This window comes from Scaptodrosophila lebanonensis, unplaced genomic scaffold, assembly GCF_003285725.1.
Source record: "Scaptodrosophila lebanonensis strain 11010-0011.00,11010-0021.00 unplaced genomic scaffold, SlebRS2 tig00000129-arrow-arrow-pilon, whole genome shotgun sequence".
In the NCBI taxonomy this organism is placed as follows: Eukaryota; Metazoa; Arthropoda; class Insecta; order Diptera; family Drosophilidae; genus Scaptodrosophila; species Scaptodrosophila lebanonensis.
The window spans coordinates 614,178-639,511 of NW_022060583.1; the positions used below are offsets into that span (position 1 = coordinate 614,178).

Genomic DNA, 25,334 nt, shown 5'->3' on the forward strand with positions numbered 1-25,334 from the left:
TTGTTTAATTGTTTGTGCTTAAACACCCTTTTTCGCTAGAGTTTTCAATCGAAATTCACATCTAATTGCTCTGCATTGTTTTTGGTTTTGCGCTATCAAAAACATTGATTACAATTTGACACATACACCCAGACATTTTGTGTATCCTTAAACGAAGTCCCTTAACCACACATACAGACATACACAGAGAAGCTGGCAGCCCGGAAAAATCATCAACAGCCTCACGCACACACACTCCCTCAGCGTTGCCTCAATTTCGATTCGGTTTCAGTCTCACAAACAGTCTTCTTCTTAGCCTCCCTCATCTTCCCTCTTTTTTGGTCCCTTTCGCCTTTGGTGTCTTGGTGGGGGGTGGGGGTCTTTGTTCTGGCGTTCTTAAATTGCAGCAATTGCATTTGCTACGCATTTCGGTTTTTACGCAATGAAATTGCGTATGTTAGAATATACGTACATATGTACGTATGTAAGAACCCCCTACTCCACCTACCGTACTCACCAGGGCAAGTAAGTGCGTAATAAGGAGGACGCGGCAAAAAAAAATAAAACAAAATAAAACAACCCTGCCCAGAAATGCGAGCTGCTGGAATATTTGTAACCGGTTGAGGGTTAAATGTAAAGTGCCTATTGTTCTTGTTTGTTTTGTTTGTTGCGTAGTTTGTAAAGCGCGGCGCCAACAACGAACGTGACTTACTGACCAATGTTTCCTTAGGAAAGAGACCCACACCCTCACTACCATTTTCGAAAATAACGGCAAGTGCTGCTGTTTGGTACGAGTGTGTATAAATGTGTAAGAGTGTGTGTATTGGCGGCATACATATTATATACATAACTTTTTCTATGCCAATACGCAGGATGCTGAGCAATAATAAAAAGCAAAAATCAACAACTCACATGTATGTAAGACTTACATACATACACATGTGCCTACTCCGCCTTGTCAAAGCTCTTGGCTTGCGTGTGTATGTGTACACCAATTATTGTGTGTTTTAATGTCGGTTGGGCGGGCAAGCGGGCAGTGAACCGCACCTGCTAAAAAAGAAGCAACAGCCAGCTACAAGTCACACGTACACACTCATATACGCACGCACAAAATGCCGTTATTATTAGTGTTTCCGGTGCTTGCTAAAGTAAAAATCAACGCATCTCACACATAAATATATGTATGTACATATATACATACATGTGTACCTATGTATGTGAATGAAGTGTGTACACACTTGCCCACCCACACACGCATGCACGCGAAATTTTTGCGATGTGTGAAAATTATGCGAATATGTCAGTCAAGAAATCTGAAACTGTACACACTATCTTAAGTAATTCTACATACATATGAATGTATTGATATACACAACATTATTTGTCGATCTGAGGTTTAATCTTTTGGTTCTGTTTCCTTATTAGTATTGTAGTTTTGTCAATTGAACGTGTACCGTTGCCGTTACCGATACCGTTACGCACGCACACATTCGTTTCGCTACGCTTTGCTTCTTCGGTTTTTGGCACGACGACGACAAGGACGACCGGAGTGCCTGTCGCTTCAATTTTGTTCCTGCTGCGTCGGCACTTAATTCTAGAATGAAACACCATCGCGAAACAAAAACGTTTCGCCATTGCCGCGGCCGTCGTCTATGGCAACAGCTTCTCAGCAGCTCAGCCTCTCGTTGATGAAGAGAGAAAAATTGAGATTCGTTGAGAGTATCATAGTTGTGTGGCACAGTTGTGTATGCTCCCTGTGATGCCGCAAAATGTGGAAAAACAGAGAGAGAGAGAGAGTTACATTGAGCTGTTAGTACTGCTGTTCCGTCAGCAACCTGGTAACGGAAATGGAAGTGGAAGTAGTGTGCGCGCGTTTCTCTCGACAGCGGCCGCTTTGTGCTGGAATTTCGCATAAATATATACATATATAATTATATGTATATATGCATGTGTATACTTATGTACACGTGTGTATGTATGTGTGTACTGGGGAATTCCGTTGTTTTACCCTTTTTGCAAAAATCGTGTCAACCCGCCTCTAGCTACAGAACCTGCCAAGGAAGAAAACAAAAAGCGAATTATGCTTCTGGTCTTACGAATTTAAGCCAATGGGATTGACATTTAAATTAAGCGTAAATGTTTATGTAATGTAGATTGAGAACAGGCAGAAATGGGCTAAATATATACGGTGTTCGGCAAGTAGCGATATAATCCTTTGCAGAGTTCAAGGAGCAACAACATTTGAGTATACATATGTATTTGTTTTCAGTTTTAGGCGCCACTTGACACACATGCTAGCTTGGCACCAAAATAGGAAACTATGGACACACTATTTCTGCTTGTGGGAAAATGCTGAAAGAACATTAACTAATATGACCAATAACGATGGAAAGTTATTTTATTTACTACAATATGACTAAATACAATAATATTCATCCATATGTTCGGGAAAATCAAATCATTCCAATTTGTGGCAAATTTCAGTTTAAGAAATGCGCGCCGTGTTTCAGTGCTGCCTAACGTAGACTCTAGTGCTGATAAACGTTGCAGTCATTTTGTATTTATGCCAATAAAGTGCAGTAATTTTATGATTATGCAATATGGTCACACTTACCAATAATGAAAAGAAAAGAAATTTGTTGACAAATTAGATTTTCACAATTTATATTAAATTCTTACGTGTGCAAACAAATGTTTAGAAGTCGCACCTTTAATTGCACAGGCGAACGAACGCAAGCACAATGAGCTCGCGCAGATTGAGGGAGGGGCCAATACTCAATTTTAAGGCGGTGCTCATGGGCGAAGGTGAGTATGTGCGTATAAGAACGCAGGTGTCGTGACGATAATCAGTATTTAATTAATGTGATTATTTCTTTCTGCAGGTTGCGTGGGCAAAACCTCCTTAGTGTTACGCTACATGGAAGATAAATTTAATGCACAGCATTTGAGTACGCTGCAGGCAGCGTTTGTGACCAAAAAGGTGACGCTGCCGGATGAGCGTCGGGCACAGCTAAACATATGGGATACCGCTGGACAAGAACGCTACCATGCACTCGGTCCTATTTACTATCGTGGTTCGGACGGGGCACTGTTGGTTTATGATATAACCGATCACGACTCATTCTTAAAGGTGAAGTCCTGGGTACGGGAGTTAAAGCAAATGCGCGGCAGCGAGATTGTGCTGATCATAGTTGGCAACAAGACTGATCTAGAAGAGCAGCGCGCTGTTGTTTATGATACAGCCACGCAATATGCGCGCACTGTGGGCGCCCAGTATATGGAGACGTCTGCCAAAGACAACGAAGGCGTTAGTGAAGTATTCGAGTTGCTGACACAACTAATGATCGAGCATCATCATGGCAAGCAGGAAGATGAACCAAATTCGTTACGCCTTCAGAGTGGCGTGACAACGTCCAGTGCGCGCGCCCTTGTCGTTGGTCCTTTGGATGATGCTGATCCAGCCACTATGCTGGATCGTGGTCCGGCAGCCTCGGCCCATCGCTCCTGTTGTGGCATATAGGATGCGCTTTCTGGCGTCGCCCATTGTGATAATACCCATGTACTAATAGATTTGTAGACGATGTGTGTATCTGTATATATATATATATATATATATATTACGTGTATTTATATGTATGTACGTCTTTATCTGTTATGAGTGATTTCTATATTTTCTTTCGCATGTAAACTACCACCTAAAATGCTCCAAAAGTTAAACAGCTTTCTATTCCATTTTCTATTTTTTTTTGGCACTTCGTGTTTGTTCTTTAAAGGTTTTTGAAAAATTAAAAATTTAGTAAAGTATGCGTCACGCATTTGCACTTGTGATCCGATCCGGATAGCCATTATCTATGTGTTTGTACAGCTCTATAATATGTGTGCATGTGAGTGTGTTTTGATTGTTCGTTGCAGCCGATAAGATACAAATTGTGCCTCGAACTGCTACGCCCACAATATTGGGCGTGGTAAGCAAATAAGCGCTAATTAACTTGTGTGCCCAAAATATAAATAAAAGACAACGAACATATTTAGCTAAACAGCCTTGTGTGCACAATTCAATCGGAACTTATGAAATAGAACAATGGGTGTTTCATTCGTTGCCTTCCACCGACAGATCCACTACTAGTCTGGTTGTTTCGATTGCTGGGTTTGGTTGTTTGGAAAATTAGATGGAAAATGCGCAAACGCAGGCTCGACCAAACACAAGTAGTATTTAAACGCGGTCCCGCTATCAGAAGGTCTTTGATTCAAATATTAATGTGGAGCCATCGCAGTCGCAATGCTTCCAACTGTCGATGCCCGGGAGGTGCTTCTGCAGTCATGTGCAGATGAAGAATAATTCGGAGCAGGACAAAAAACATATTTGTAAGTTCTCTTTCTGTTTAATCAAAGCATGGAAGCCGTGCATTCAGATTAGCACATTAACAATTAACGAGGATTAATAAGTTGGTGGTGGCTTATGCTTATCTAAATGTTTTGAAAAAACCTAATCGTTTCAGTCTTCGCAAAGGTCTGGCAGGAAGGAGTCCTCTTGCAAGCAAACTGCGGTGCCTCAGAAGCCTCTCACTGTATCTACTTGTATGCCTTCCAATCTGCTACTCCACGGTGAACAGGTTTAGGTCTCGGTGAAGGGTCGAGCCGCGCACGTAACAGGGGCAGTTGGTAGGAAGGTAATTATAAATATTTGTCATTTGTATCTGTCTAAGGTTTGAGCCGCCGGACAGGATTCGAGGGAGCAGCTCTGGTCATTAACATGCTACGACCATGTCTAGCGGACACATACATACTTGTACATACATATATTGAAGATAGTTACGTCCCATGGCTATGCACGTTCATGTATGTATGTATGTATCTCTGTATGTAATTAGATAACTATTAAATGGCGCATTCTCTTTTTTATTAGCCATTAACAAATAATTTGCTTACCATTAATCAATTGGTATTATTCGCTTTCCACATATATACATACATATGTATGTACTTGCATATTTATAACGCATTATACCCCAAAACCAGTCTGCTCTCGCCTCGCCCACTTGGCTAATGACCCTGTCCAAGGCAAATGCAAGCGCGAGGGCCCAAGAACCTTGTGTGTTCAAAATTTCTGGGTCGCCAATTCACTTATTCAGTTGAGTGTTTGTGGACAATTTTAAGCTCAACTTGCACACAAAACATACAAACAAACATGTGTGTATGAATGTACAAGTATATGTACTATATATCTAACAATAAATGCCTAACATATGTATTTCCACAGGTGCAACCTCAAACACAACAAAAATGTGAAATGACTAGACCGTCGTCGACAGTCGCTGATGAAACTTTTGCATGCGATTTGTGACGGACCATCGGTCGATACGACGGAGGGCAGCGTGGGATTGTGAGCAGAACTTGCATATGTGGATATGTGGAGTTCAGTCAATTACAGCCAACAGCGACAATTGTTTAAAGTGGAAAAACACACGCATCACATGGTCGCCGTTCTCACGCCGACCCACACAAAAACGAACTAAAAATTCCCTTCAACACTAAAGCCGATTTGGAATTCAAATTGCTTAATTCGGTTTGTTCTGATACATTGTGGATGGCGGAGCAAACATGAAGCTGCTCCTGTTGGTTCTGAAAACGATGCTCGTTTATGGATTCGTGTCTTTGTTCGCTCTGTTGACGCACATCATTCGAAATACTTTAAAGCTTCTGCATTCGTTTCAACTGTGATCTAACCTTAAAGCTGAGTGAGTGGCCAATGAAGTGATATTTACAGAAATAACAACTAATTCTTGTCTGCAGTTCGGGGATCTTTACTTTGCCGTATAGTCTGTATTGTGTCGCATCGTTCTGCCGCTATGATGATCGCGCAACCAATCAGGTTTGTAATTTAGCTTTCATTTTAGGTATCTTATGAAATTTGTGAATGTACTCTTTTTTGGATTCCCACATTCATCGTTAATTGTTACTTCCTAACCAAATATTTCAACTCTGGCTTTACAATTACCATTTGATGAAAGCACCAACACAAATTCACTTTCAGAATTTGAATTTAGATTTCAAATAAGTTGACCATAACAGAAATTATCGCGGTTTGAATTCGTTTACTCTTGAGAATGGCCTTTATTTCGGTATCCAACAACATATAGGAATAACGTTAATTTCGAAAAGAGAAAATTCTTTGGGCTTTTGCAGCAATGTATTTAACGACATGGCCAAGGGAAGCTCCAGAAGATGAAGCGAGAATCTATCTACCTATAGTGGGAACTAGAAAATAGAAAATATGTGTAGTTCTATTTAATTATGTAACTATGGCTCTTCTGTAGTTGGGGTCGCTATTTAAATATGTTATCGCTGAGATACAAAAGAAATTTTTTACTTAATTTGTCATCTGACTGCAAGATTGAAGGTATTAGAAGCAAACGGACTCAGCACTTTTGATACAACATTGATATCAGAAATGTTGTGAGCTGTAGCCTGATAAGTTTCTTTTAAAAGTACTTCTTACTTTATACAAAGATTAAATAATAAAATAATAATTATCATTATATAATGCATTTCCGATATACCAGCAAACATATATAAAATGAGTATATATTTACTTTTTTGTATGTCAATCTTTTCGCTTCCTATTTACCTAATTTGTAATCAAAAGGCGGCCTCTTTTGTGTATGATAAAAACTCGTGAAATCATTTGCTTACTCACCGCCCGTATAAAATAATTGAAAACAAGAAAGAGAAGAACGCTGAAGTAAAGCAGGCTCAGCTCTTAAATACGCTGTACCTCCTACCATAAGGGAAAAAATGAAATTTTTGTTTAAAATGATTAATTATTTAATTAAATTAAATACAAATTATTAAATACATATATAAAAAAGTGGAGACATGTACATGTACACTTTCAGAAACGTGTCTCTGCGTGTTTATATGCATGTTTCCAAAAATTACGGGAGCTATGGAAAATTGTGAAGTGGGGGGTGCATCAGAAAAAATGAACAAACACGTCATTTCTCGGGCTTAGGAGAATCTGGATACCAAATTTGGTTATTCTAGCTCTTATACTTTCTGAGATCCTTGCGTTCAGACGGACAGACAGACGGACGGACATGGCTATATCGACTAGGCTTGTCATCCTGCTCAAGAATATGTATACTTTGTGCGGTCTGCCACGCCTCCTTCTGTGTGTTCCATGCACACTCGCAAAAAACTAATATACCCTTGTACCCTTTGGGTACAGGGTATAAAAATACTGGTGTGCTAATGACAGCACGATTTATAACAGCATTAATTCTTATCATTATTATAATGCTCAATGGACTTATGCGAGTATACATATATCTATGCTTTTCAGGTGGACTTGAGCAATGCTTATCAAATCGGAAAGCAAACACGTCAATGGGGAATACACGCGAGTGCTGTTTACCTAATTGGCGACACGTCCCAAGCAGTGGATGGCCTTTGAGACCATTGAGGAGAAACTGAGCAATAGAAAGCAAACAATGTGCTATCTGGTTGACAATAAAACAAACGTGCTGGAATTGGAAAAGTTCAGTTAGATGGGTTCGTCTTTGGTTAGTAAGTCAATGAGTTGGAAGTTGGCCGCAGCAGCGATAAAGCCACAAGACGAAGATTCAACGTGCTCGACTAAATCAGCGTCCACTGGTGGGCGCTCTTTTGCTGCTTCTCTGCTTTGGTGTGTTCCTGTGTCTGCGATGTCTCAGCAACACTCCTCTTGTCAATCAATATGGCATCCTGCGTGCCACAATTGCGGAATCCAAAATAGAGGACTCTAATATACGAAGCATCTTGCTCTGGACCAGCTTTTTTGGTGATGAGCGTTGGAAGCTATCGAAAGATACGTTGGAGCCGGAACAATTTCGGGATCTGCTACATTGTCCGATCCATCAGTGTCTGATTAGCAACCGCCGTGACTTGTTGCCCAGCATTGAAGACTACGATGCCATCGTATTCCATGTTGCCGAACCATTTTCGCTGCTTCATTCTGTACCTGCACGACGTAAGGCGCATCAGGCATATGTATTTGCCCTGATGGAGCCGCCTGGTGAGACGAAACACCGACTGAGCGATGAGCGCTTTTTCTACAACCTAACCATGACCTATCGGCTCGACTCAGACATTGTCTGGCCCTATTCGGAACTAGTCGAAATGGATACAGGTACATTGGTGGCGCCTACTGCGGAGCCCCATTGGCGTACACCGCCTGCCAACTGGCATGATGCGGCCGCGTGGCGTCTTTGGTTGGGCAAAACGAAAATGGCCGCCTGGTTTGTCTCGCATTGTGACACGCTGTCGCAGCGTGAGGGACTCGTCGCTGCGCTACAGCAACAACAGATTGCAGTGGACATTTTTGGCAAGTGCGGGCCACTGAGGTAAGTACCGTGGATTTCAAAAAAATGTGCAAATCAAATGCTACTTCACTGAAATTGATTTTTTTTTTCGTTAGCTGCGAGCTTGGCGATGCCCACTGCGGTGACATGCTGGATACGGACTACAAATTCTATTTTGCCTTTGAGAATTCCCTATGCACGGACTATGTGACAGAGAAGCTGTATCGGGCGCTCCAGCACTATGTTATCCCAGTAGTATTTGGGGGAGCCAATTACACTCGCTTCCTGCCTCCTTATTCGTACATCGATGCCGAAAACTTTAAAAGTGTTGATGACTTGGCGCGCCACTTACAGCTCGTAGCCAATGATGGACGGGAATATGTGAGATACTTCTGGTGGAGGCGTTACTACCAACTGACATATATTTCGCCCTTCTGCGCGCTTTGTGCTCACCTACACAGCCCGGGAGCGCGGTATAGGACACAGTTCTATGACAACATAGAGGCTTGGTGGCTCAACAGTTGCCGCTTCCATACGAACATTCGCTTCTGAGAGCGTACACACATGAAAGTGAAAGAGACGAATGCACAGAATATGCCACAAAGCGAGAAAGTACGAGCAACCATGAGAAAAACTATATCAAAACTTAAACTGATTTGAATATGAGGCTAAATCGCAATAAGTTTAGGAATTATTTAAGTTTCTACAGCCCCCAAATTGTTTAAATGTTCACATATTTAAATGCACCACTTTGTTAGGGATTATTGTATTTGTTATGAGTGTATTACAAAGATAGTACAAATATAGGGCAGAAGTGATACTAATATATTTCGCATATTCAGCAATAATTTAAGGCTGACCGACCCATACATATCACAACTAATTGTCACAAAAGCAATACCTCAATAACCATAAATTACTGGACTCATCAATAAACAGGAAATCCACACGATTCCATGGTGGATTCAATCGTACTCTGAACCATAAAATTTGTAATATAAGATATAAAAGAATATTTTGTATATTAAAAAATTGATATTGGAAGAACATTTTTGTTATCCACTCAAAATGTCATAGTTTAAAATATTTAAATTTTTAAAATTGTTTGAAACTATATCATAACGCCTTTTTATTGAAGAAAATTTAGCAACATCAACAATATGTAGACTTGAATTGATCGGTTCGGTTCAAATCTGCAATTAATTAGTGTCCTCAGATATTCCAATAAAATGAATCAGCCAGAGAATATGCCAGAGTTAAGCAACCGATTGATTTAAAAGAAATTTAAATTGAAATGTGTATATCAGACAGAGCGAGTAGAATTTTAGAGCCACGTAGTCGTTTATATCCCCTAGATGGAGTAGGGGATTAGCAATTATTTGAATTTAGTTACAAAGGGCAGAGATTATGGCAACCCCTTCCTTAACCATAAGCTACTAATAGAATATTTGGGACCTGGGTAATTGGACTCAAAAAAAATGCGATTTCAAAATTTAATCGAAATTTAAAATTTACAGAAGGTATAAAAAACCACTTTCAGCGGGGATTCTAACTTTAATACTTTTCGTACATTTAAAAAAAAAAATACATTGCAGAGGAGTGGAGGTTCATCGAAAAAAGAAAACTGAAACTGGTTGCTTTCCAGATTAAGGAGTGCATGCCGTGGTGGCTCAAACTCTAATACTTTTACAGATCTTTCTGTGCACGTCTCGCCTTGTCATTGCGATCGAGAACATACATATATACGTGGTCTGTTGAATTTTTTTTGAAAAATATGTATTTATTCATTAATATTCCTTTTGTGCCATTCAAAGTAATCCTCACGCTTCTTGGATGTTACAAAAACTGAGCGATTACAAAATACCTTCTTTCTCTTCGGGGACAAGGTATAAAAAGTATTCTGAAGTGTATTGTAATCTTTAGCTATATCATGATTCACTATTTCATATAACTTGATTTCTAAAAAAAAAAATTGTAAATAGAAAGATTTGCTAAACAAGTGATTAACCAACCATAACTATAGCTTCTGTACTATGTTATCTTTTTATACCCTGTACCCGTAGGGTAAAAAGGGTATATTAGGTTTGTGCAAAGTATGTAACATACAGAAGGAAGCATCTCCGACCCCATAAAGTATATATATTCTTGATCAGCATGACGAGAGAAATCGATCTAGACATGTCCGTCCGTCTGTCCGTCGGTCCGTCCGTCTGTCCGTCCGTCTGTCCGTCTGGATGAACGCGAGGATCTCAGAAACTATAAAAGCTAGAATAACCAAAGTTGGCATCCAGATTCTCCTAGGTCCGAGTAAGGACGAGTTTATTTTTTTTTTTTTAATTTTCCCCCCCTTCCCCCGCTGCAGAATTTCGTCAATAGCGTCCACATTTCAAATGCTACCTAAACCAAACTTTGCACACATAATTTAATTTAATTTAATAATTTCCATGTGCACTCGCACAAAACTAATATACCCTTGTACCCTTTGGGTACAGGGTATAAAAATATGTTCGATAATATGATAATGATCTGACATGGTCGGTGTCGACATATTACTTGTCCGTTAAAATTAATTCTCGGTGCTAAGTTTAGTAACATCGCGAGCTAAATTCGTCATGCTGATCAGATATGTAAAATACTTGTATGTATCGAATACATGGAATCTTTCTTCCTTCTGGGCATACAAAACGAACTCTTACACTTTTCAGTGAAGGGTATGAAAGCTGCCTCGAACCTGATCGGATTAAAAACGAAAGCGGTTCTCTTAACGAATTATTAACAATTTAATAATATTTTCTATGAAATATATGTATGTGTAGAGCGTTGGTTTCTTGTTTTCAGAATAACTAAGGAATCTGAGAATGTGAGCTCGTTCCTGAGTAGGCACCCGGTTCGAATCACGCCGCAACCATCATGAAAAGAAACATACAACAACGTACAAAATGTAAAAGTTATCATACAATTTTATAATTGTCCAATCTAGGACAGATCTTAAATAAATATTAAATATTAAAAAAAAGAATAACTAATAAAAGGTTAAATCTTTATTCTTTTTTGGTTTCAGATGATTTCTAACTAAAGAAAGAGATTAATCAGAAATAAAATGTATCGGCATTTTTCAAATGGATCATCGTTAGTGCTGCGCGTCGGGCGTGTCACGCGTGCTGGCGCATGCGCTGTGTTCACGTACGTGACGTAGGTTTGGAAAATGTCAAGTGCAAAAAGCGTTGCACAGAAAAGCATTGTTGGTGCAAAAGCATTGTTGCAAGCGCCCACGCATTTGTTTAAAAATCGCCTACAAGCTGGCGGAACTCATCGACCGACACCGAACGACCGACAGGACTTGACGCTCGTCAGCTGTGCGGCTATTCGGTGGTGATTCGGCTCGCACGTGTGTATGTGGAGAGAAACTTTCGGTGCTTTTTGTTGTAGCTTTTGCGGGAAGCTTTAAAGGACATGGTAGCTAGCCCCAAAAAGCGTTTCCTCATGAATTTCTGTATTTGTACTCATTCTGTGTTAGATTTCCCGATAGTCCAAGTCAGAGAGGTAAAAAGAAAAACCGTAGAAATATTCTAAGTGACATTTCAAAGAAAAAAAAAAAAAAATACAATGAAATAAAAGAAAATTTCTGAAATATATATTTAGAAAATTCTGTGCGTCCGTTTCTGAACTGTGGTGTGAACATTCGTCCTTCGATTCCTCGACGACGCAACGAACTGAAATTGTTGAGTGTTGTTGGACCGTGGTTTAAAGAAATTGTTGTTAATAGTGCGCAAGAGTGAGACGTAAGTTGCATAATTCTCGTCGCGTTTGCCAAGACCAAAACCAAAAGCAAAACCAACAACAACCACAATTGTGAAAAGCCATGGACAAATACATACCAAACTTATCTGCTCGTCTTTTTTTTTATCTTGGTCTCTCTCCTATTTTTTTGTGTAAGCGCATGGAAAAAGCACGAAAATTGTTGTAACAAATGTTAAATGTTGTCAACGCTATTAACATGCGTGTGTGTGTGTGTGTGTATGTGTGAATAAATAATAAGAAAATTCATATAATTGAAAGTTATTGTTGACGCCTTCTAAAAGCGACAACCCACGCAGTTCGATTCAAAACGCAAAAAAACGGCAAGGAAAAAATAAATGAAAAAATTTCCCATGCGCTTGCGGAAAGTGAACAACGTGTAGCAATAAGTAAATGGATATGTGTGTGTGTGAATGATTGTGTGTCAGTGTATGTGTGTGTGTGTGTGTGTGGGTGAGCGTAGGCGCGGGTTGTGCTCTAGACTACATACGTAAGTGGCTTGTATTGAGCAAGTTCACACTTTCTCTCTTGCTTTCACTAACTCTCTCTACTTGGTGTGTCTAAGAGCCATCGATTTTTTCACAGAGCCGATGAGATACACCAACAATAACAACAAAAACGACAACAACAACAACAACAAAAACTACAGCTACAGCTAGAGCTACAGCAACAACTGCAACAGCGATAGCAACAACAAGTACAACAAGAGGTACTACTGCCCCCCATTTTCATTGACGCGTTTGTCCTTCTTTCTCTTTGTTTTCCTGCCCATTTTTCCACACGTTTCTTTAAATGTTTTTTTTCCTGCTGCCCTCCCACCCGCCTCACTCGATACATGTATTTCGTAATGTATTTCGTAATGTATTTCTAACAGTTTTCATGACTTCCGCAATCGTCAGTTCAAAGTAAGCGGGTGAAGAATCCCATAAGAAATTAGCATTCCACTCCTTGTCCACACTGCAAAATAGTGTGGCAAAATTTGTTTGGAATGGGAAGTAGTGGCAAGGTATGTTGATTTACCAATTGACAATTAAGGAGGTGGGTTTTTTTTTTTTTCAATTTATCATTTACAATTGCATACTTGAGGGCGCATGTTCAGGCAGCTTTTCCAACTGTCAGACTTATGTATAAACTTTTGTGTCGTAGTTGGTGTCGTTGTTGTTGTTGTTGTTGTGAAGTAACTTTCGGGGACAAGGTACTAGTATGTTGAAAAAGCTTTGTTATCCCACTGGCAATTTCATGTGTACACATCAGCGGCTCCCCGTAAAACACATTCTGTCGATGTGCCAGCGAAGTTAATGTCGAAACCCACCACTACTGTGAGTTAACGAGAGAAAGAGAGTTTGTGTGTGTGTGTGTGTGCGTGCGTGCGTGTCAGTGTGAGTCTGCCTCTCCGTGTGGGCCAGAAAGGATTGAGTTTTTTTTTTCGTGCAACACACACAGGAAAAACTTAAATTCAATAGATGCAATTAAATGTAAATGGTAATCGAATCGCAATAAAAGTGTTTTTAGATCTATTGGGAAAATTCTGGACATTACGAGGGTCAACTGCGGCGGTGAGTGCTACCGTAGGTAGAGTTACCCATGTATGTATATCAACCTTCTTTCATTGCATTGTAAATATGTAAAAAATTATGAAATAGTGAAATCCCTGCACTGCGATTCCCGTTTTGGTGTAGATTTGTGTGTTTAGCACGTGAAAAATGTTCATTTTGTTCATTATCCGACAGTTACAGCCGTGGTGAAAATATTTTTAATATATACGCGTATACTCGTACTATATATTCCCGTTTAAGGTCAAAGTACATTACAGTTCAGGGCCAGGACATGCATCATCTGTGGCTCATCGTCAGCATATCCGTAGCTTTAGCTGTTGCTTACATAATGCGTCTCAGGGCTTTAATCCCGGCCACCGCTTTCTCTCACTCATGTATAGCGTTACTTAGCATTCCATTAATCACCTGGCTCATAAATCACAATTTGTCATTTTTGCCTTTTGTTTTCGTGCTTTCCTTCACAGACCGATCTCGATGTCTCCGCAATTAGATAATGCTTAAGTTACCAAAAGGTTTAAAAAAGAAAAAGAAGAAGTCGAAAAAGGATCAAGAACTCTTCACCGAAGAGGAACTCGAGCAGTATAAGCGCGATCTAAAAGCCAAGCAGGAGGCGGCCGCCAACAAATCAGACGCTGGCGAATCGGATGCAGCATCAGACGTCGAGGGCGTAACATCATCAACAGCGTCCACATCGGCGGCAGGTGCCGCAGCCAAAGTAAACGCGTCCGCAGCTGCTGAAGCCTCCTCTCTTCCTACCCACGCAGTCGCTGGTGATAGTCATAACGCTCTTGCGGGTGCCACTGACGCTGGAACTAGCGAAGCAGACGAAGAATGGGCAAAGTTTAAAGCATTAACGTCCGGCGTCGATACTATATTACACAAGACCCAGGACGAGCTCGACCGCATCAAGAAGGAGTCTTTTTATCAGCGCTTACCTTCAGCTGCCGAAAAGAAAAAACAGGAGGAGGAGGAGGCAGCACGTCGAGAGGCTGAGCGCTTAGAGCGTGAACGCCAACGGGCCGCCGAGCTAGAAGCCAAGCGCGACAAACTTGCCGAGGCGGTTGTTGAGCTCTCCGAATCGGAAGACGAGCACGAGGAGGAAGTCGATGATATATTTGCCACAGACTATATTGAGGCAATTACCAGTGGTGAGGTACAATTGACAGTTGTTCCCGATTCACCTGTGCTTGAGCTTGACGACGGACCGGATCCTTTTGATACCGCTTACGCTGAGAAGGTTATTGTTGGTGCTGATAAGGCCAAGGGTAACAAGAAGCTTGTAAGTCTTGGTGCCGCTGTTGAGGTGCTTTCGGGTCGAGTAGACCGCGAGCACGCCCTTGCACTTGCCAATCCGAAACGAAAACTACGCAAAGGCATACAGAATTTGTTATTGAGCGAGAGTGTTGAGCTTGCTGATCCCGAGGCTGATTTTATCGCTCCGGAGCCACAGCATAATCTGCTAGACGATCTAGTTGATGATGTACCAGAGTCAGACGCGCCCATTGATTTAAGCGTATCATTGCATTTGCATCTGATCAAACCACAAAAGCTTGAAGAGGAAGAGGAGGAAAATACATTAGATCTTTCGTTTCATAGCAAGCCTCAGCCTACTGCTACAGGACCGTCGCTCAATCCAGATCTAGCCGAGTTCGATACACTCAAAGACCCTGAAGACGACGAGTTTGCGGAGCTAGCTGCCGAATCTTTAACCAAAAAAGACGAGATCAAGGTAGTTGATCACGTGGTTTTGCCACCCGTAGAAGTCCTTGCTCAAACTGTAGACGCCAGCTGGGCTGAGTTTGAACCGGATCCAAAGCACGAAGCAGGTAAATATTGCATAGCATGTCAGATTAATATAAACTGTACTTTATATAAACACTCATGTCTTGAATTTAAAGGAAAGCCTAAACGTCCGCCGCCACCCGTACGACCAGCTGCCGGACCACATATTGTGCCTGGTGCTATCTACGTCAGTGACGACGACGAGGATAATCTCGACGACGATCCTTTCAACACAGCTTACGCTGAACAAGTGATTAAGAAGACAACCGTACTAGAGGAAGACGACGACTTTGATCCGCGCGCAGAAGAGCCAGCCGAACCAGCAGGCCAATTTCTAGCTCAACCAAGTCGAGATCTCTTGGCTGGTAGTGCTTCAGATCTTTCGAAAGTTGGAGCAGCACCTATAGCGCCCACACTTAGTGTTGACAAAGAAAACGAAGACTTTGATCCATTTGACACATCAGCGGTAAGTGCGCTTGTACAGCCGAAGGCTACAGAGCTCAAGTTTCTTGAGCGAGAGCTGCTGCCCGAGGGAAGTCTTAAGCATTCGCTGAGCGACCCCGACTTTGATCCACGCGCCGAGGAGCCCGTTCCTACAGCGCCAGTTGTAGCGCCAGTTGTAGCGCCAGTTGTAGCGCCAGTTGTAGCGCCAGTTGCAGCGCCATCCAAGCCTACAGTTGCTACTATAGCATCGGCCAACTCCAGCATCGACTACGACACCGCACGCAGAAAGTCTTCCCTGAGTCTGAACATTCAGTCCAAGAGTGTGGGCTTTCTAGTGCCTGATCAGGATCTGCTTGGTGTTGGTAATGACGGTAGTGGCAACAAGAAGCCATTGACGCCCTACTACGCACCAACTGCTCAAACGATCTCCGAGAAAGAGTCAGAGGACCCCTTTGATACGTCGTATGTGCCAGAGTCCAAGCTATCGGACATTGAGTTGAAACACATTGAAGCGGATTTAATAGCCGAGTCCACACTTAAACACAGTCTATCGGATCCAGATTTTAATCCACGCGCCCCACCCACCCCAGTGCCCGCTGAAGTTTTGTTAGCTGTTGAGGAGAACATTAATATTAAAGTCCTCACGCCAGCGCAGGAGAGCAAAGATCTTCCGGAGTCGGAAGAAGTTGATCCCTTTGACACCTCTATTGCCGCAAATTTGCAGCCCGGTCGAACTGAATTGAAGCTTCTCGAAAACGAATTGCTACCGGAAAGCTCATCTGAAATAGTCACAGGTGTTTTAGACACGCAAAGCGACGCACAAGAGTTGGGTCTGGGCGACAAAGTTTTGACACCCTCAGTACCAGTAAAGCAGATAACCCTACCGGAGGAGGTTGATCCATTCGACACATCGATTGCTGAAAACCTTGCCCCTGGTGAAACCGAGATAAAACTGCTGGAAAACGAGCTGATTGAGCGATAAGGAGCATTTTAAAAAGCAACACAAAGAACAAAACACGACACAATGGCGAACCCATTTTTAATGGATGATGATCTGGGCGACGGTGATGTGGCTGCAAATCCTTTTTTGATGCAATCAGATACATCCGAAGCCGAAGCTGAGAATCCTTTTGCAGAGCAAACCTCCAATCCATTTGCTTTTGGCGATGAAACTGAGGGAGAGAACGTGCCAATCTCGGATATCGATCCGGCCATGAGTTTTTTCGGCACAACTATAGAAGCAGAAGACGATGCCCTCAGTATTAAGTCAACAGCGGAGGAGGAAGATGACGGCACAAAAAAGGGCCCGCCACCACGACCAGTGCCACCACTGACACAGGAGCTTATCAACACGGTTTCGAATCAAATGGAAGAGGCCAGTTCAGAGCTACTTGGGCGTATACCTGTCACTCGTTCACCTAGCCCTGTCTCTATGCGTGATCTGCACTCACCCAGCCCCACACCGGATTCTGGCCTAGCCGATTTGCTAGATGTATCCGACAGTGGGTCTTCGGCGAACACACAGGGCATGGATGTGGACTTAATTGCTAGTAATAGTGCGCACGATAATCCCTTTGGTGTGCCCACGGCCGTGCCTAATATACAAGGTGCCACGCCCATGCCGTCACCAGCCAAGCAACAGCCACCGCGCCCTCCACCACCAAGGCCAGTGCCACCCAGGCCAACTCCACCAGCGCCTATGGTAGGTCATCAGCCCCCACAGCGTCCTCCGCCGCCTTCGCAGCCTGCTGTAGAGCCTGCGGCTGCGAAAGCAGAAGCGGACGATCTATTGGATATGTTCGGTACTGCAAAACCAGCCAAGCCACCACCGCCAAAGACCAAAGAAGACATACTCAGCTTGTTTGAAAAGCCGACGCAGCCCGTTGTCAAACCAGACTTGCTCAACGATGACTTGGTGCTGGAGGGCGCTACCGGCGAGACAACGCTGTCGGAGGATGAAGATGGCAACAAGCGGGATGATCCTATTTTCACATCCACTCTGACTAGACCAGATGACAGTACACATGATATAACGCTACAGCCGCAGCCAGCCACGCTGGCCAACAGAAATAGCATAAGTGCTCCACAGGACACGACGAATAGACAGCGGGCACCAACACCCGATATTGAGATCACAACGGTAGAGGATTTGCCTCGATCAGATGATGAGGAGGAACCAGAGCCAGCGCAAAAGCCTGCACCATCTGATGTTCCCGCGGTGGTTGTGGACACTGAACCCAACCCAGCACCAGAAGGGCATGAGAATGAGCCAGCGGAATCGGATCAGAGTCCACCAACAGAGTCGGCAGCAACAACGCAAGCTGCACACGAGTCCACCAGGGAGATGGCTAGCGATGAGCCCGAGCAGATGGACACTGGCTTAGACTTTCCGGTTGCTACGAGCGGAATGGCTAGCGGGCAGGCCTCGGCCAATCCATTCGCTAGCCCTGAAGAGGACGAGCCACCATTTCCACCTGCCGCAACAACTTCCAACATCTTTGGCGCAGACGAAGCAGAACCATCGATCAATATTTTTGCCAGCACAGCGGAAACTGTTGTGCCTTCGCCTGCAGCACCCATCAACGTTTTCAGTGCTGAGCCCACGGCTGAACCGGCTGCCCCGACCTATACAACAAATATCTTTGCCCCCGAGCCGGATGAGTTCGATGCGTTCTCTGCCAAGTTCGATTCGGTAAAGAAGGATAATATAAGCATATTGGACGGTTTCGGTGGATCTGGCGCGATAACGCCAACTGGTGGTGATGGTAAGCATGTGGTGTTGCTTACATCAAAAGCGATACTTATAATATTATTTGCCTATTTTTAGCTTGGGGTGACAGCGCTTTTGGAGCGCCAGCACCGGTGGCAAATGCCTTCGCTGATACAGCGACATCAGATGGTTTTGGTAATGAGGACGATGACTTTTACTCGATGCAGGCACCAGTGCGATCCGAATCTGTTGAATCGGTGGAGAAGGAATTTAGTGTAGTTATCCGACCCAAGGGTGATGGAGCACAGGGTGTTGCTCCTCAGCTGGTTCCACCACCGCCACCAGCACGTTCGGCTCCAGCCCAAAACTCTGGTGACATTTCACCTGCGGTCAACCCATTCGAAGATACTGGATTCCCAGCACCGCCGGTGTCATCTGAGCCCGCAATGAAACGCACAGACTCGCAGGATACACCGCAAACACCACTCTACGACGAGGACGTGTCGCAGCCACTGGAAGAATTCCCACGGCTGCATTACGTAGGTCCCGGCTGGGAAATGCAACTTCGGCAGCCCAATAAGAAAAAGATCACCGGTCAGCGCTTTTGGAAGAAGATATTCGTACGTCTGGTCATACAGAACGATGTGCCCGTAGTACAGCTGCTTAATCAGGCCAGCGACAAGCAGCCATTCCAAGAGCTGCCGCTGCAACCCTCCTATTCGGTGTCCGAGATTGGAGCCCAACAGTACGATCAGTTTGGAAAAATCTTCACAATGAAATTGCAGTACATATTTTACAAAGAGCGGCCGGGCGTACGACCAGGCCAGGTAACTAAGGCGGAACGCATTACCAACAAGCTGACCAAGTTCGCACAATATGCGATTGCTGGCGACTACGAGGGTGTCAAGGAGTTTGGCAGCGATCTGAAGAAGCTGGGCTTACCCGTGGAGCATGCACCGCAATCATCGCAGCTCTTCAAGATTGGTTCGATGAACTACGAGGACATGAAGCAGTTTTCGGTGTGCATTGAGGAGGCACTCTTCCGTTTGCCAGCACTGCGTGAACGTGCGCTTACCTACAAAATGGAGGAGGTGCAGGTGACTGCTGTCGACGAGATAATTGTGGAGCAGGACTTTGAGGGCAAGATACTTAAGCAAATTGCGCGTGTGCGCCTCTTCTTTTTGGCCTTCCTCACGGGTATGCCGACCATTGAGCTTGGTGTAAACGATATGTGGCGGCAGGGAAAGGAGGTGGTTGGTCGTCACGATATCATACCCGTGGCTACCGAAGAGTGGATTCGCCTCGAACTGGTCGAGTTCCACAGCGTGGTTAATCAGGACGAGTACGAGCGTACACGCACCATCAAGTACATTTATTGTCCACAGACTGTCTGCAGATGATTATCGGTTTTGTCCCTTCCAGGTTTCAGCCGCCAGATGCCAATTATATTGAATTGCTGCGCTTCCGTGTACGTCCGCCCAAGAATCGTGAACTTCCCCTGCAGCTCAAGGCCACCTGGTGCGTCACTGGAAACAAAGTAGAGCTGCGAGCTGACATTTTGGTTCCGGGCTTCACGTCGCGCAAACTAGGTCAGATACCGTGCGAAGATGTGTCTGTGCGTTTCCCAATACCCGAGTGTTGGATTTACTTGTTCCGCGTGGAGAAACACTTTAGGTATGGCCTTTGCATGATTTCTCTAAGGAATTGAATACTGCATGCTTAATTGTATGTTTCCAGATATGGCTCTGTAAAGTCCGCACATCGACGCACTGGAAAAATAAAGGGCATAGAGCGAATTCTCGGAGCTGTGGATACGCTGCAAGAGTCTCTAATCGAAGTCACCTCAGGCCAGGCAAAGTACGAGCATCATCATCGAGCCATTGTCTGGCGCTGTCCCCGTTTGCCCAAGGAAGGTCAAGGTATTTGTGAATCGGTTCTCGATTAAGTTATATCGCTTGGACTCTATTAATGGATATATTTCGTGCCCATCTCGCAATTTACTACTACCACTACTACAAATTCTCGTTTGTATACCCTTTGCTGAAATGTGTCGCAACCACGGCATAGATGCATTTATTATTATAGGCATTACGTCTGTCTGTGTCAATCGTTTAAAGCTATCGACAAAGATAATATGTCGATTGGTCGGTCAAGTCAAATCACTATAGAAAGAGTGTTTCTATGAACTACTATTTTTTATTTTAATACGTCTATTGGGACCGCGAATGATGACCTTGCATGACGAAACCCCGAATACTCGCAATTACTTTCCTCTAAAAGAATAATAGAAAGGTCACGGTACCTAACTGTGGTGGAATAGTGTTTGTGTTGTAAGGCACAGTGAAGGGTATATAGCTTCGGTGCAGACGAGGATAATTTCTTATTTTAAAGTTTTCTTCAAGTTTGAAATCTGCTTATAAACCATCTTCCCACATATCATCTCTCTTTCGTTCTTCCCGTTATTAATTGTGCTTTCCTATTATTTCTCCTTTACTCCTCTATCTATCCCGCTGAAAACTGCCTTTGACGATTTATTTATATTACCTTGCTAACTGCTCTGATGTTTTCACCTAGGCGCGTACACCACACATCAGTTGGTCTGCCGCATGGCGCTTACCTCGTACGACCAAATCCCGAGCGAACTGGCGCCATACGCTTTCGTGGAATTCACAATGCCCGCCACGCAGGTCTCGCATACCACCGTGCGCTCGGTCAGTGTGCAGGACTCAGATGCAGACGAACCACCCGAGAAGTATGTGCGCTATCTGGCACGACACGAGTACAAGTAAGTGAATTTATCCAAATCTCTGCCTATCCCCTCCCCCCTAATTTATGTTTCATCTTAAAGGGTTGGCATCGAGACCACGCACGGCGAATCCACGAATGCGTATTTGGCGGCAACACGTCCCATCCGCGAGGAGCCAACCACCAACAGCGGAAGCAAACCGACCGCATCGCCAGTGCCACCAAGTGATTCCGATTCAGACTCCAACTAAGCCACGAGCCCCCGATTGCTGAATAGAGATACATACATATACACGTATACGTCTGATAGTACTTATGTATATATGTGTGTGTAGATGTCGTCAGGCATGGTTGAGGGTCCGGACAGCAGCTGAGGCGAATGTAAACTTGGCTTTCTGGTTCTTACAATTCTTGTTATATGTATTTACCGATTATTCATGCGCATCAGTTTCTTCGTTATACACACACACACACACACAGACACAAGCAAACACACTACACTGACGCATTGATTGCTCCATTGACGCAGGAAGATTTTCATGTTTAGTACACATTAGTCGACAATAAGGATAACAGGCCGTTGAGGGCGTATTGTAAAAAGCCATGGCTTATTCAAGAATTGTGAAACATCAGAGTTTGTCACACAGTTGGTATGAAGTATACATAGATCTACATATATATGCATAAATAAACATATACATACATACATAAATGCATGCTATTTACACAGTTAACTGTTTCGTTTAAGTTTGATTTAGTCAGTCACATGCATAGGTATATATGCTTATATATTTGTATTTTATGTATTGTATAATCACGATTCACAACCAAACCCAATCCAACCAAATGCAACTAAAAGCCCACTTTGGAAGTGGGGGGTGGTGGTGGTGGTGTTGGTGGTGGTGCTGAAGGTGGTGGCAGGAGTTAAAGCGACCAAATGAGCGATGGACCGAATATACAAGTATGTGTGCAACGTCTGTGCGAGTACGTAGAAAAAGCAAAGTTAGGCAATGATTAAGTAACACATTCATATACATATGTACACCTACTTACCTATACACATAAGAGCGTTCATTATTATATAGCATATTTATATATACATACATCTATATATATATATATATAGTACATACTATACTCGTACCAAAACTGATGTTACGTTAAGTGCAATCATTGGCAAAAGCTATGGTAAGAGTAGAAACAAAGACAACAAACGAAATGAAAAGCAATTTCGCAAAACATCGTTCAGGAAATCACAAACATATGTTCATATGTACATACATATATACAGATGTACATATGTACTTGTAAGTGATGTTAAGTGATGCAAGTGAGGTGAAGTGTTCCCAGAACAGAAGGCAATTGTCGGTGGCTACACACACACAGACACACAAACACACAACACACATAAACATAAACTTTAGCTAATTATAAGCCACAATCGATTCATCAACAGGCCAACGCACACAAAAACTCAATCATACACATAGTATATACATACATAGATACATACACACATGCATACATACATGTATGAATGCCCTGCCTAAATATACATATGTACTATAAAACTGTTATGTTTCAGGTATATTGCAATTTCTTGGTATTGGATTCAAAACGTTTGGAATACAAAATTAATGAAATAAAATTTTAAAAAAACAGTCCTCACTTTTCTCCCTAAAGCTCACACTTCAAATTTAAAATGCACCAACAAATTTAGATGATATTTATAAAGATGTTGAACGAAATAATAAAAGTTTAAAAACAATTTTGTTATGCCCGCAAACACCACAATTTTAAAGTCAAATAAAAGAGCGCTCATTCAGAGAAGGCGGGGATTAAAATCCACATACTGTTTTTTTTTTTTTTTTAGTCTTTAAAATTGTGGTTTCTAATGGAAATTTTACAATTTCTGATTTGCGGCTTGCACTGACTATCGAAAATTTTCGATTTTTTTTTTTTTATTGCGAACTGAAATGGTGAAAAGTGGGAACAGAACTTTGTTTTTGTTTAATTGCTTTTGTAAATCTATACCTTTGAATCAAATACGAAGAATAGGTATAACAAAAGGACTATAAACTATCAGAAACATTTAAATATACTTGCTCTGAAAATAGATGAAAGAGACATAAAGCTTATATAGAACCAAAACCTTTTAAAATCAGCAGCTGCAGAGTAAGTCTTAGGCATATGCAATTCAGAATCAGAATTATAGGCGGAATTTTATCATATCGTACTCAAAAGTCCTCTCACATGAGAACTGCGGCTCAGTGTTGCGAAAAAGCTACATACTCGAACTTACAACAAATAAACAAACTACTTAACGCCTACCTAAATGGGTTAATCGAAAAACTAATCACAGCATACACGGAATAATTGTTATCATAACCTAGAGTCATCAATAAACTAAAATAAGCTTTACAATCTTGATTTAAACTATATGATTGATAAATTAAATTGTAATTCAAACTTCAAGCAAACGGAAATGCATATTCAAGTGTTATTGTTGTGAATCAAAGTAAATTATATTCAAAAACAAAATAAATAATGAAAAACTTATTAAATAAATAAAACTAAACGTATAGAGAAGCATCAGCGATGAGCAATGTTAATGTCACTGGCATCATTTTTGTTGAAAAATATATAAATATATATATTTGTGCAAGAAAATAAGAAGAAGAAGAAGAACAAAAAATTAACTAAATATGGCTAAATACCGAACAATTAAATAAACATACCTATATAAATACGCGCCTATACATAAATACTTACTTATATTTAAACAAATGAGTTGAATAGCAAGAATGCATAATAGATTTGTTAATTTAGTGTTAATTCGACTGCGTTCATTTTGCCCCAATAAATTACTATGGTACCTACATACATACATATGTACTCGTATATACATATATATGATTCAACTTTCTTTTTCTCTTTTTCACTCTCTACTTCGCCACGCCGCTCCTATTCATTTCAAATACGACTCAGAAACACAGAAACACACTTCCGTGCATTCTTATATAGTACATACTAACATACATACATACATACATACTATACATAAATCGCATGGCAGAGCCCCTATAGCTGCTTCATGACACACTATTTTGAAATGACTTTCAATCGATATACATGCCTACATACACGATTAAAAAAAAAAAACATATTACATACACATATATATACACATATATACGTATAATATATAAATACTTATATACGAAAGCAAGCCCCTATATGTATATTGTAAACCCTTAAGTATTTATTAAAAGAGAGGAGTCTTGCATTTAGGTGATGTGTGTGTGTGGGAAAAATAGCAATAAATGCAAACTCCACTCAGTTATATGTTACTTTATTTACCTATAAACCTACATACCTATATAATATATGTATGTATGTACAATAAAGTGCAAGAAAAAATCCTGACAATTTTCACATGTTATATATTATATATACTATATGTACGAGTAAATGAATTCATCAAAACAAATATATTAACTGCATGTAGGTTAATTTATACATACATATATACATATGTACATACATATGTGTGTATATATACATGCATATGTATGTATATGCAGTTAAGCGAACGGCATTATCTGAAGAATAAATTCGATATAATGATTATTATGAAACGGAAACGCATTACGATGAAAATTAATTAGTCAAATGAGAAAACAAACCTAAATAAATATCGAGAGAAATATAAAACACAAATGGCAATTGAATCGGGAGTCTTTCAATGCAATTTTGGTAGAAATGAATTGGGAAACATACATACTTGTATGTAATCTATACTTCTATACTATAATAATATAAAGAGGAAAGATTTGATTGTTTGTTTGCTTATTTGAATTGAATAGGCTCCGAAAAGACTGGACCGATTTGAAGGATTCTTTCACTGTTGGGAAGCTACACTACTAATATATTTGCAAAAGAGATAGGGATCCTTACTAAAACGCCAATAATGTAGCCGAA

General features: G+C 41.7%; 4 protein-coding genes across 6 annotated transcripts; all 4 read left to right on the forward strand.

Annotated features, from left to right (window-relative positions):
• The first annotated feature begins 2,603 nt into the window (after positions 1-2,603).
• On the forward strand, positions 2,604-4,016 carry LOC115628878 (ras-related protein Rab-21). Its single transcript, XM_030525134.1, has 2 exons — positions 2,604-2,784; positions 2,862-4,016. Exons 1-2 carry the CDS (start codon positions 2,721-2,723, stop codon positions 3,497-3,499), a joined length of 702 nt encoding a protein of 233 aa, XP_030380994.1. The 5' UTR covers positions 2,604-2,720; the 3' UTR covers positions 3,500-4,016.
• A 3,405-nt stretch (positions 4,017-7,421) lies between these two features.
• Positions 7,422-9,404, forward strand: LOC115628939 (alpha-(1,3)-fucosyltransferase C). Its single transcript, XM_030525212.1, has 3 exons — positions 7,422-7,516; positions 7,587-8,360; positions 8,435-9,404. The coding sequence occupies exons 1-3, from the start codon at positions 7,422-7,424 to the stop codon at positions 8,868-8,870; spliced, it is 1,305 nt and encodes a 434-aa protein (XP_030381072.1). The 3' UTR covers positions 8,871-9,404.
• A 2,431-nt stretch (positions 9,405-11,835) lies between these two features.
• Positions 11,836-16,913, forward strand: LOC115628820 (protein stoned-A). 3 transcript variants are annotated; one of them, XM_030525050.1, is made up of 3 exons: positions 11,836-11,861; positions 14,137-15,498; positions 15,571-16,913. In XM_030525050.1, exons 2-3 carry the CDS (start codon positions 14,166-14,168, stop codon positions 16,878-16,880), a joined length of 2,643 nt encoding a protein of 880 aa, XP_030380910.1. In that variant the 5' UTR covers positions 11,836-11,861; positions 14,137-14,165; the 3' UTR covers positions 16,881-16,913. The 3 variants fall into 3 exon arrangements, with proteins under 3 accessions (XP_030380910.1, XP_030380909.1, XP_030380908.1); XM_030525049.1 differs by lacking the exon at positions 11,836-11,861 and adding an exon at positions 12,695-12,825; XM_030525048.1 differs by lacking the exon at positions 11,836-11,861 and adding an exon at positions 13,558-13,672.
• Positions 16,903-25,002, forward strand: LOC115628819 (protein stoned-B). Its single transcript, XM_030525047.1, has 6 exons — positions 16,903-18,663; positions 18,726-19,974; positions 20,031-20,282; positions 20,346-20,527; positions 21,183-21,393; positions 21,457-25,002. The coding sequence occupies exons 1-6, from the start codon at positions 16,923-16,925 to the stop codon at positions 21,602-21,604; spliced, it is 3,783 nt and encodes a 1,260-aa protein (XP_030380907.1). The 5' UTR covers positions 16,903-16,922; the 3' UTR covers positions 21,605-25,002.
• The last annotated feature ends 332 nt before the right edge of the window (positions 25,003-25,334 follow it).